Source organism: Lepidothrix coronata, unplaced genomic scaffold, assembly GCF_001604755.1.
Source record: "Lepidothrix coronata isolate B3197 unplaced genomic scaffold, Lepidothrix_coronata-1.0 Scaffold46, whole genome shotgun sequence".
Lineage (NCBI taxonomy): Eukaryota > Metazoa > Chordata > Aves > Passeriformes > Pipridae > Lepidothrix > Lepidothrix coronata.
In genome coordinates, this window is record NW_016690226.1 from 2404838 (window position 1) to 2416324 (window position 11487).

At 42.6% G+C, this 11487-nt stretch overlaps 1 protein-coding gene across 5 annotated transcripts in view; it reads right to left on the reverse strand.

Moving 5' to 3' along the window:
* Positions 1-6854, reverse strand: part of LOC108497285 (SLAM family member 5-like) — a 28239-nt gene extending 21385 nt beyond the window's left edge. For all 5 annotated transcript variants that reach the window (XR_001874731.1, XM_017814793.1, XM_017814790.1 and 2 more), the window contains exon 1: positions 6725-6854. Coding sequence is in view for 4 of the 5 variants with exons in the window: in XM_017814793.1 (XP_017670282.1) it covers positions 6725-6782 (58 nt within the window). In the remaining variant the exon portion in view is untranslated. The remainder of the gene's footprint in view (positions 1-6724) is intronic.
* Positions 6855-11487: the final 4633 nt, after the last annotated feature.

An 11487-nucleotide genomic window follows, 5' to 3' on the forward strand; every position in this document is an offset into this window, starting at 1 on the left:
AACACAGGGGAGCTCCAACACTTGTGTGAAGACCACAGGAAATCAAGATGCTGGGCAGGGTGGAACACTGTTTTGATCTGATGAAGCTTGGAGTCTTGTTAGAGACTTTTGTTTCATAAAGACAATTTCTAGGAGCGTATATTCCTCAACAAGTCATCTCTCACTGCCTAAGGACCCATAGTATTCCTAGCATGGAGGAAAACTCCCTGCTCTACCCACTGCGAAATTCTACCTCTCGGTATCTTCGGCTCACAGACACAAACAAGCTGTGGTGGCTTAATATCAGCACGCATAAGCCAAGCCATGGTGGCTGCTGACAAGAGCAAGGTGACATGACTTCCTGAAGGAAAGGAAGCAGCCATTTGCTGGGGACTAAGAACACAAGCAAGGACAGCCACCACTGCTCAGCCAACCGCTAATAACTTCCTAAGCTTGGGGGTCGATCCAGGTAAACTCTCCACGTCTTTACTCCCTTTAAGTTAGTCATAAGAGCTAGGCTGAAGGTATAAGGGAAAACCTGTTGCTCCTTCAAGCCCAGAAATGAGAAAGAAATGAGAAAGAAGAGTTGAAAAGAAAACACGTTTTCTCTCCACAGGTTCTGCTTGGCACAGGGGAGCACTGCTCTCTTCAGCACACTCTCCTCTTGCTCAAAGATGAAATGAAAGTTTCACAGCAAGGAGCTGAAGAGTTCCTGCCTAAGGAAACTCGAGGCTTCCAGCAGCAGAACAACGAAAAGTTTATTCTTCGGATAACCGTCATCTCCCGCCATCTAAAAATGTCCAAATTTTATTGGACATTTTGGTTTTATTTATATTGGTTTTATTTCCCTGCTTTATTGGTCTAGTGAAAATTTGAAGAAATCTCCCACTCAATCTGTCAGCTTCCTTTTTTTCAAGGAAATCATACAGAAATGTCGCATAAGGTCACAACCACGTCTCTTTGAGCTTCTGAAGAAAGCGTGTGTCATGACATGTTTTCTAAATTTCCAAGGAACCCTTCCCCTTCTTTTCTACGTAATTTTATAGGGAAATAGATTTCACAGCACTTTGCTTCTCTGGTGTGAGCAAAGAGGGAGAAATGACAGCCAAACACTCTCTCATACAATCTTTTTGGAAGGCTAGAAATAAGAATCATATTTCTCTGCTTTCTCCCTCTCTCCTTATTGTAGCCTGTTATTCCAACATAAAGTTTACACAACAAAGTAGTGGGGTGCTACGGCCTTCAGTAGCCTCCACAGAAACCACCAGACCACCTGCTCCTGTATCTCCTAAAACCCACTCCAAATTCCTTCTTATGCCAAGCCTTTTTGTTCTTCCCTTCCAAACAAATCACATGATGAAAGTGCCACAGATAAAGAGAAGGTAACATTGTGTGGGCAAAGCCTCTTCTGCAAACCCACCACCTCATCTTCTGCTCCCACTTCTCCTGCAGCCAGACCCATGCAACCCAGTGTGCTGTACTTGAATCTTAATATTCACTTGACTAATTCTGACTGAGCATTTCAGCAGGCTAAAGGTATCCATGTTGTGTTCAGAGTGAGTAAGCAGAACTTAGTACTCCATTTATCAGCAACAAATACTTCATTACTATATTTGTCTACCTGGTTTGACTTTCTTCACTAGTTTTCTTGGAGCTGATGTAAGGCTTAGTTACTTTGGAGAAACATCCGTAAGCTAATTCCCTTTTTATTTTTAATACTATCATTATTTTTTTGGGTTTCAAGTACCTATTTGAAATGCATATATGTCTATATTAGGTCTACAAAAGCAGCAGTTAGACTCTCCTATTACCATTAAGACACTAACACTCCACCTGCTAAAGCTAAGTGGAAAAGTCCTTACTGGTTAACTTATAGCAAGGAACTGTTTGCCTCAGGAGATGGGTTTTTTAAATAGTGGATATTTGTTTTATTTTTTGTAATTTCCCAACTACCCCTTTTCTAGGCTTTTTTAAAATTGTGAATTCCCCCAGCAACTGTAAGCAGCAGATAGTTATGTTCCCTCCTAACCCTCAAAACGTCTCAACATGGATACTGATTGTGCAGCTCTGGCTTCTTAACCTTTAAAACTTTGACTCTTGATACAAAAGCAACTCTGAGGAGATGACGCCAAATAAACTTAATGTTAGAAGTACCCATTGGGCTGTATTTCCAAGTTGGAAAGAATATTCCTTTTTCTGAATGTAAATATATGGGCTCTTATTTTTGTGGCACCTTCTTGATTTGGGTGTTTTCCTTTTTCCAAAGCATTGCTTTAGGTTAGTTTCAGGTAAGTCTATTCATCCCATAGTAACCAAACATCAACAAAAATATTCCATCTCTAGCAAGTCTGCCTGTTTGTACACCAGGATGAAGGTGTGTGTACAGTGTCACAAGGGCCACACTAAAGGTAGCGGCAAGAGAAAAAGCTTCACAAAATTACTCCTCCATTAGTAGCAAGAGGAAATTTCTGATGTAACGGTCTAGATACACACGACATTATTAGCAAACATTGCCTACTCACAGCTCTCATCATCACCCTGGTTGAAGCAGAGTTTTCACTTTTGCTAAGCAAACCACATGCAGTTTTGTTAGGCCGCTTCTTACTACTCACGTAGCACAAATTTGAGTTTCCATCACTCCTGTCATTCACATATCAGTGCAGCCCTAAAATCCAAGTACTTTAGCTTTGTATATTCCTTCTACTGTCTGAGTCCCCAGAAATTACCTCTGAGCAGCATTATGACTTTATTAATAATTATTCAGTCACAAATTATTGATTTAATTATTGATTTAACCGGTCTTATTATAGAAGAAAGATTGATCCCTGCCTTACAAGAGTCTTTCTTACTTGGTTCTACAGTGGGGAAACTTCATCTATTCTGTGGCAGCCTGAGTCTATCAGGGCAGTCTGTACTACCAGGGCAGTACAACAGGGAACTCAACACACAGAGAGGGAGTTACTGCAGGACCATAGTATCCAAATCTTCTTTTGCTGTGGAGGCACTATATGGGGCATTGATGGGAAGAGAACATGCAAAAACATACCTGTATGTTCCATAACACAGACAAATTTAGGATAACCTTAACACTTCAGCTTCAGAAGGGTTTATGTACTAAACTATTATTGCCTGTACTTTGAGGTAACCTAGATTTATCTAGTTCTCTTGTCAAGAACTTAAACAATGAAGCCTTCCTTTCAGGAGAGAGCTGCAATATGAGAACTCCTATTCTAAGAATTTTGTGCCCCCTGCCCCAGACAACTGATTAGCTCAGGGCAATTAAGCAAACACCAGATCCCACACATGGGTAGGTGTGCATGGACATCCCACTTTCCCTCCCCTCCACCTGCTTTTGCCCTCCTGCTCTGCTGGACTGAGCCAACACTCTTCAATAAATTTATACAGTTGGAGGTTTTTGACAACTAATGCAATTAGCTAAATCCAGTGAATGCCCAGGCCAACACATGGCCTCCCAGCATAAAGCGAGGGAGGGAGGGGGAGGACTGGAAATCACCACTTTTAGCAGTGGTGAACTATTAGGGAGGGTTGCAGAATATTGATGATCCTGGCTTTCTAAGGTCTAAGACCATTAATTACATTAAGCCGAGAAACTATCAGTGACATTTTTCACTCTGTGTTCACACTTCCATCCTGCAGTGTTAAATAGCAATGGCAAAAAAATTTTTATTTCTTTTTGGTTTTAATATAATATAACAGCCTCAGCTCTTATCAAGAGTTTTTAAGCAGGGGGCAGATGTTTGGTTTGATTTTTTTTTCCTTTGTGAAACATTCCTACCTTTCTCTGTTTATTCAGGAAGATTCAAGATTAAGGCTAAAGGACAACAAAAGCAGGTGTCAGTTTCATAAAGCTGATGACTGATTTTTCCATTGGTATCATTGAAAACTGTTTAATATTTCTATTAGCAGCCTATGAACTAACCACATTCTACAAGTAACCTGAGTTTTTTAGGAGTACAGATTTTCCACCATTCATCCCAATGCCTTGTAATGTAGTTCTCATAACATTTCCCATGGAGTGGAGAGACACAGGAGAAAACACTGAGCAATATCAGTGTTTTTGTGATCAACAAAAATGTAGAAAAGAGCATATATTTCTGTGTGTAGAGAAGAAAAGACAGAAAATTTTAAAATAAAAACAAAAGCCAGCCCAAACCTGTCAAACGGCCTAATGAGAAAGTAACAAAAAGCCACACTGAGGTATGTTTAGTTTCTATGCTGGAGATTCAGAAGAAGTTTGAAAGAAAACCTGAGAGATGCTAAAAATTATTTGTCAGTCTATGCTCAGTACTGTACATGATAACCTCTGCTTTTAGATCAAATAAGTCTTCTCCGCTTAACTCAATTTTTATAAATAAGCTGAATTGGTAAATGAAGCATTAAGGAACCCAGAAGGTCGAAATACTGCATAAAATTGATTTGATGCTCAGAACATTGAAAGAGTTGCCTGGCTTTCATATGAGCCGCACTACGGATGCAGAATGCTTCTAGGTGTTCTACTTCACATATTCAGCTTAATTCCCATATCTCCTCTGCTTTTGGGGTGAAGTCCTGGCTCTGCTAAAGTTACTAGAAGTTTGGCCGCTGTCTGCAATGGAGCAGAACATCCCTACTGGTGTGGTATTATTTATTCATCTCATCCAGGGAGGATGCAAAGACTTCTCTGTGGGTTCCCTCAATAAACTTGGTCACAGATAACACATTGAATTTTTTTTCCCACCCACATACAATCTCCAGGATCCCAAATCTGAGCACAGTTTTGCCTTGAATTTCCAAGGACTGAAGGAACATGCTCTTGGGTATGTCTCAAAGTCCTTCCACAGCCTCACGGTGAGACTTTGCATTCTAATTTGCAAGTCTGAGGTTTTATCAGACAAAAACCTGACCCAGCAGAGCATTGTGAAGAGCAGGAATCCCTATTTGTTGAGTAGGAATTCTGAAGACGCCAAAGCTACACTGCAGCTTCTGTGTGTCACAGGCTCCCACAAGAGAATGGAGAAGCACATCTCCCACCCCATTCCAGACGTTCAGCAACACAACTGGGATAAGTGCAGTGCTTTGAATTTGGATGGAGAAGGCAGGGATTCAGAACGGGAAGACTGAAGGAGGATGAGAATCTACCAACAGCATCCTGGTGTTTACAACGGGTATTTGCAAGGCTAGAAACTTGCATGCCAAGTCAAACTGGTACTGGTCTACTTTATGCACTTGGGCAGATCAGTCTGACTTTCAGGGTCTTGATTTTCTCATACAGAAATGATAGATTATTTTACCTTGTTAAAATTAACATGAAACATTTACGCGTAGTCAACACACATAATAGCAATAATGCAAGCATACAAACAAAAACATGGTGTGAAAGCTTGCCTGTTTAGTTTAGTGAACAACAGTAAAGAGTTTGCAGTCCTTATCTCCTGCCCTAATCAACCACTTCAGAATCAAAGACCCTCAATGCTCTCTTAGAGAACATCTCTCAATTAAACAAAACAAGCTGAAGACTTCTAGAATAGTATGAGGAGGAAATTCGAGGGAGTTGCTCTGAACACTCAGTAGCAGAACCAGCTGCTTAAAGCTTTCAGGAAAAGCAAGAGGAGACTGTTAATTTTTTAAACAGGGGATACAATAGCTCCTATTTTAGGCATATCCAGGAAACTCCCAAAGCAAAAAAAAAAAAAGTCACCAAGAAATCCCTCAGACTAGAGGAATAATAAGAAGATCTTCATAGATTAAACCATGCTCCTTATCCCATTGGCCCATCTAGCAATAGCAGCTACCTCTATTGACAACAAGAACGTTTGTACATACATCTTCAATTTCAAAAAATGAGTGGTTTTTTTTTATACTTCTCACGTTCACAGCCCAGGGCAAGGGTTATGGGTGTGAGGGTATTGCTCCTCAGACACACAGGTGGAACTTGGACTAAGAAGGCCTTTGATTAGTATTTCACCAGAAGTTAACAGCAATAATTTACTTCTACGGGGAAAAAAAAAAAGAAAGAAAAAAAGTACAGTAATTAAAAAAAAAAAACAAACCAAACACAAAACCTTTGACAACTTTGATGGTTTTTCCTTGAGCAAGAGGGAAGAACACAGTATAAACAGCACTTTGATATACAGGGGTGACAAAAATATTTCTACAATAGAAGCTTGCTTCCTGAGCTCCTTAACATCTCAGGAACAGGGGGGAATTAACTCACCGTAGGCGGGTGCCATAATATCACACCCACTTCCTACCATAACCTTCCTTTACATAAGTTTGAGAGAAACGGCACAGAAGAACAGGGCGGGGAGTTCCTAAGAGTGCTGACCGCTGGCATGAAATTCTAGAGTTAGATGAGGGAGGCACGCAGCCGCCTGCTTCTGCCCGCTATGCCTTGGAAGGACAGGGAGCAGGCGGCAGGACCGCTCCCGCCGCGCTGGGACCGGGCCAGGAGTCCAGGGCGGTCACGGCCCCCTGGAGAAGCAGCCGTCCCCCTGGAGAAGCAGCCCCCCCCGGAGCAACTTCCCAGGCCGCAACCCACTGCCAGAGCCCGCCAAAATTCCAGCAGCGGGCTGCGCAGTCCTGTCCACGCCGCTCCCCGGGGGCGGCACAAGCCCGTCCGGCCGCGTGGGGAGCAGAGGGCAAGGATGCCCCGCTCCCGCCGCCCACGATATCGCGGACGGCAAGGAGTGAGGCAGAAAGGCGAAGGGCTCGGGAAGGGTCCCCACCGTGCCCCTTCACGGCTTACCCAAGAGGGACGCGAAGCACAGGAGCCATGCCAGCAGCCCCATCGCTGCCCAACCCATCGGAAGTCGCAGCGAAACCAGCTCACGCCCGCCGTGCTACAGGCGGCTCGTCCCGCCCTGCGGCCCCGCCCTTCTCTCGGCGGGAGGAGGTTCTCTGTGAGTCTGACTAACCGGCTTCTTCTGGAAACTCCAAGCCCCTGTTAGGAAAGGGGATTTTTAGACGCGGTGGCCGCCTCCGCTGTGCTCTGGTGGGTCGCGGCTGCCGGAAAGGGGTTTGGGGTGCTGGGTGATGCTGCGAAGGGAGTTTCTGGTTCATGGGGCGCAAGTCCAGGAGGGAGTTTCTGTTATATTTCTGTCGACAGAAACTGTCGTGTTGCTCTTACAGAAGGGAGGTATCAGCTCTACTAATTGAAAAACTGAAATTAAATCAATTTAATGTGGAGTGAAAGCCCCACAGGTTAGGGGAAGAAGGAATTTCAGCAGGTAGCACGCAGCTCGCTGCCTCAGAAAATGACCACGGAATGGTTCGGGTCGGAAGGGATCTTAAAGACCATCCCAGTTTCAACCCCTCTGCCATGGGCTGGGACACCTTCCACTCCTAGTATTCCCTGGAACCTGGTGTTTGACACCTATGCTCCCAAAAATGTCCACTTCTCTCTTTGAGTGACACCTGCCAACATCTCATTTTGAGGAGTGGGCTTGAGGCTAAGCCTGGCCATGCTCACCTCTTCCCCCCAAGGCTAGGCTGGTCTCTGTGGAGCTGCCCCTTCTGCCTGAGTGAAGCAAGAGAAATGTAATAGAAACTAACTGACTTCTAGGGGTTTCCTTTGACACCAGCTGCTCAGAAGCCCATTCACGAAACTAAAACACATTTAGATTCTGTTTTATGAGGATGATTGGCCTCTTGGCACTATGAAGCGTTTTTGAGGAAGAAAGGGAAAATACGCAACAGTTTGGGGAACATAAGTACTCAGCAGCTGCTGAAAAAATGCTACTCTGCAAAATACTCCAGTGGCAGCTGGGAGTCAGCTTTCCTCCCATAGCAGTGAGCTGCTGCAAGTGAATAATGCAACCCCCTTCATCTGCATCCCTCTCACAGTGCATTAGCCTGGCTGAGGAGAGTCCAGCTGCAGACCTTACAGCCTCAAAGCATACTCAGCTCCCAGGACCTTGACTGCCTGTCTGGGAGGCACCAGCACAGCACTAGTGTCATCCAGGGATGCTCTTGCTGCAGGTTTTTCCCTCACTTGGCTCTCCCCAGTGCATGTGGCCCACACACTCACTGATGAGCAGCTGTGTTGGACTATTCACCCCCACTTTGAGTGACCTCAGCTTTTTTCTTCACATAACAGATTCAGAAAAAAAAAAAAATGGCAGCCATGGAGATCTCTAACCAAAATGAACACTGAATATATTCCAATGCCAACTGATTTTTTTTTCCCCCTTTCTTCTAGGAATCACTGTAAGCTCCCTTAACTCATCACTGAAGGCTGCAGCATGAGCTAGAATGACACTGCACCCTGGGCTGAGCAATGCTGTCTCATTCAGTTCTTACAAAAATAGAATAATATTGACCCATTTTCCATAGCTATATTAGAATGCCATGACGCATAACTCACAAGTGGAGTCAGGCCCATCCTATAAATTCCTTTTGCTCAGTGATAGAAATTCACACCAAGCTTTTCTGTCTCTCTGTTCTCAATCTCTGTCAAGTGTTAAAGGGAACTCCTTACCCTGTAAAGGCTCCAAGTCACAGCATTTACGTGTTACAGAAATGCAACATGGCCATCTTTCTGCAGTATCCTCATGGCAGGAGCACATGTTCTCTGCTGCTGACTAGTCCTCTTGTAAGGTAAAATGTCCTCTGAAAATGTCAGAGACTTTGGATTGAATCTTGTTGCTGGGAGGATGCTTGCACACTGCAGCTTGCCTGTAGGTTATGAAATCTTTGGGGTTAGGAGAGAAAAATCTGAAGCAGACAGATGCTTTCACTTTGAAACAGGTTATTTTAGGGTGGAAGGAACCACAGGAGGTTCCTCACGTGCATTTAAGGCAGGCCTAAGTTTTTCCTACTGAGCTGCTCTGTGTTGTAGAGGATGATTAGGGCTTCACAGGGCAGAGAAAGTGAGAGAAACTTGAACCTGGTGGCTGGTGCCCTCACCTAGGCTCCTCTACCTTTGGGAAGCTACAGAAATACGTGGCAAGGGTGTATTCTCCCTTCTTTTGCCTATTTATACAGTCATACCAGATAGAAGATCCATAAAGTACTCAAGAAAAGACACAAGAAAATGGCTGGTTTTCCTCCTTTCCTGACTGAGTACCCAATCAGTTTTCCCTTCCTCAGTTGCCAAGATTATCTTTAATGTTTTCTTCCTGCTCTGTCATAGTTATAGTTATAACACTCTTCTGAAAGTCAGGAGTTTGAATTTCTTTTTGTTTAAGTGAGAACTAAACACAATTCCTCTCTCAATCCTGGGAACAATACACAGGAGCCTACATGCTTAACATAGAGCCATGATTCCTACTCCACGGAAAAAGGACAGAAAATACAGGAGCTGTAAGACCAAGTATTCCAGCAGTAAAGGTGGATCCAGGCCTTAATGGATAGTGAGCTAAGCTCTGTGTGTATTTCACACCCTCCCTCAAACCAAAGGCCCCAGGGAGAGGTTTTAAATAGTTATCATTTGTTTAACTCACAGTTGGCTTCCCCCAAGGTCCCACACTGCTACCCCAACTGCATTGTTTCCAGTATCAAAAAACCAGTTTTCCAGTGTAAGTGAATTTTCCTGTGATCAGATTTCCGCTTGATTTCTGGGTATTTACAGTGCTTATGTTCCTCTGCCAGTTGTTGTTTTGTGGGTGAGGAGACAACATTTTCAGCTGAGTTGGGCACTTTCAGCATTTGCTTGAATGTGCAGACAGCACAATTTTTATTTTTTTAATTAAAAGAATTTGTGCATAGAATCATATTTGTTTGTTTTCATTATCCCTCATTCATTCTCAAGAGAATCACACTGTGCTTTATGATTGTACACTGTAATGGACTGTTAAAAGAAATCTAAAGTGGTTTGAAAGTCTTTGCAACAATGATCCTATTGCCATTATAATCACTCCCATTGGAAAGTAAAATAAGTGGCATTAAATTTCTGAATTAATATAACTGTAATTACTCAGTAATTAGGTTCACAAGCAATAAAAAGAAAACCCTTCATACCAAAATAGTTTTCCTGGTAACAGCATTTGAAGCACAGAGAAACTGAATGGCTTTTGCTGTTTGCATAAGGAACCACCACAGTGTGCCAATATAATAAAAAAAAAAATCCTGGGATTACTAAATCTGAGATCACAGAAAAAAACCTGCTCAGGAAACAGAATTTTCAATTTCATGAAGACATTTCCTTTTTAAAAACCACCAGTTTTGTATATTTGCAGAGTTGTTAAATACCAGAATGCTGTTTAACAGCTCTGTAAATACACAAAACTAAGCCAGAGCTGCACATCTTGGCCATAGTTTTGCTTTACTCTAGGGCTGTAAGTACAATAATTATAATGCCTTATGTAATGTAATTATAATAAATCATAATGCCTTATATTATAAGATATTTCATAATTTCCATAGGATTTGGCAAAGAGTAATATTTGCATCCTGCTACAAAGAGTAGTGCTTATTGCCATAATTTTAAATTAAAAAAAATGGAAAGAAGGATTTGCTTGTTTTCTTTATGTGCTCCAATTTGTTTTTTTATTTTAAGAAATTTGTCATTTTCACAATTACACTGTTCCTCTGAAGGCCTGCATGGACATGTCACTGCCTAATGGTATGATTTCACAAATTTCTTTCTTTCTTTCTTTAGAAAAGTGGAATCAGATCAGTGGAATTTCTGGGTATAATGGAAAGGAGTGGGCCCATTGCAGTCCACATGCTTTTATCTTACAGTCTGTGAATCAACTTGAGTCTAGTGCTGGGGATGGGTAGATGAAGAGTGGGCTGGAAGCCAGGCACTGGCTATTCATATTGCAGCTTTCAATCTTGGAAAATTGATTGAGCTGGCAAACTCAATCACATAATAGTGATTGACAAAGGACACTTAGAACCTACTTCTGTGACAGTAAGCCAGTTTGAGCCTGGGGGCAAGTATTTCAGGATCAGAATGTACCTGTATATGTATCTCTGGGAGGATGCAGATGGGGCAGGGCTTCAATATTCCTCCAGGGCAGGCAGCTGATGCTCCCTAACTTCACAGTGAACACTGAAGAAATTTATCTCAGGAGACTTGGAAATAACATTGTCTTCTGCGTAAAACAGTCCCAAAGCCTTCAGCTGAAGCAAACTGGGATAAGGAAATTACTGCTATCACTAATAACTGTAAAGAAAAGTAATGTCAGATGCTTTTTGAAATGTCTTTGGCCATTCTTCTGATCAGACTGAAGCAATTTCTTCATTTTGTTGTTCAGATAAAGTCGTTGTGAATAATGCCTGGACAGGGAACGTTCCTTCGCTCATTACCCCTCCTGCCATTTAACACAATCAGGGGCAAAGCTGCCTTGTTCAGCAAGGTGGACCAACACACACTGATGAGACTTAAGAAACAGGTGTGTCCTCAGCTTAAAATCCTTCACAGCCAGGGAGATGGTAACACCATATCATGAGTGTCATGTGACCGACTCCTGGTTACGTTTGGTTGTGCACTTATGCTTCTCCATCTGTATACATCAAAGCAGTAAATTTTTTTATTCAAAGGTCTTTTTAAAGTGTTTGCATGTT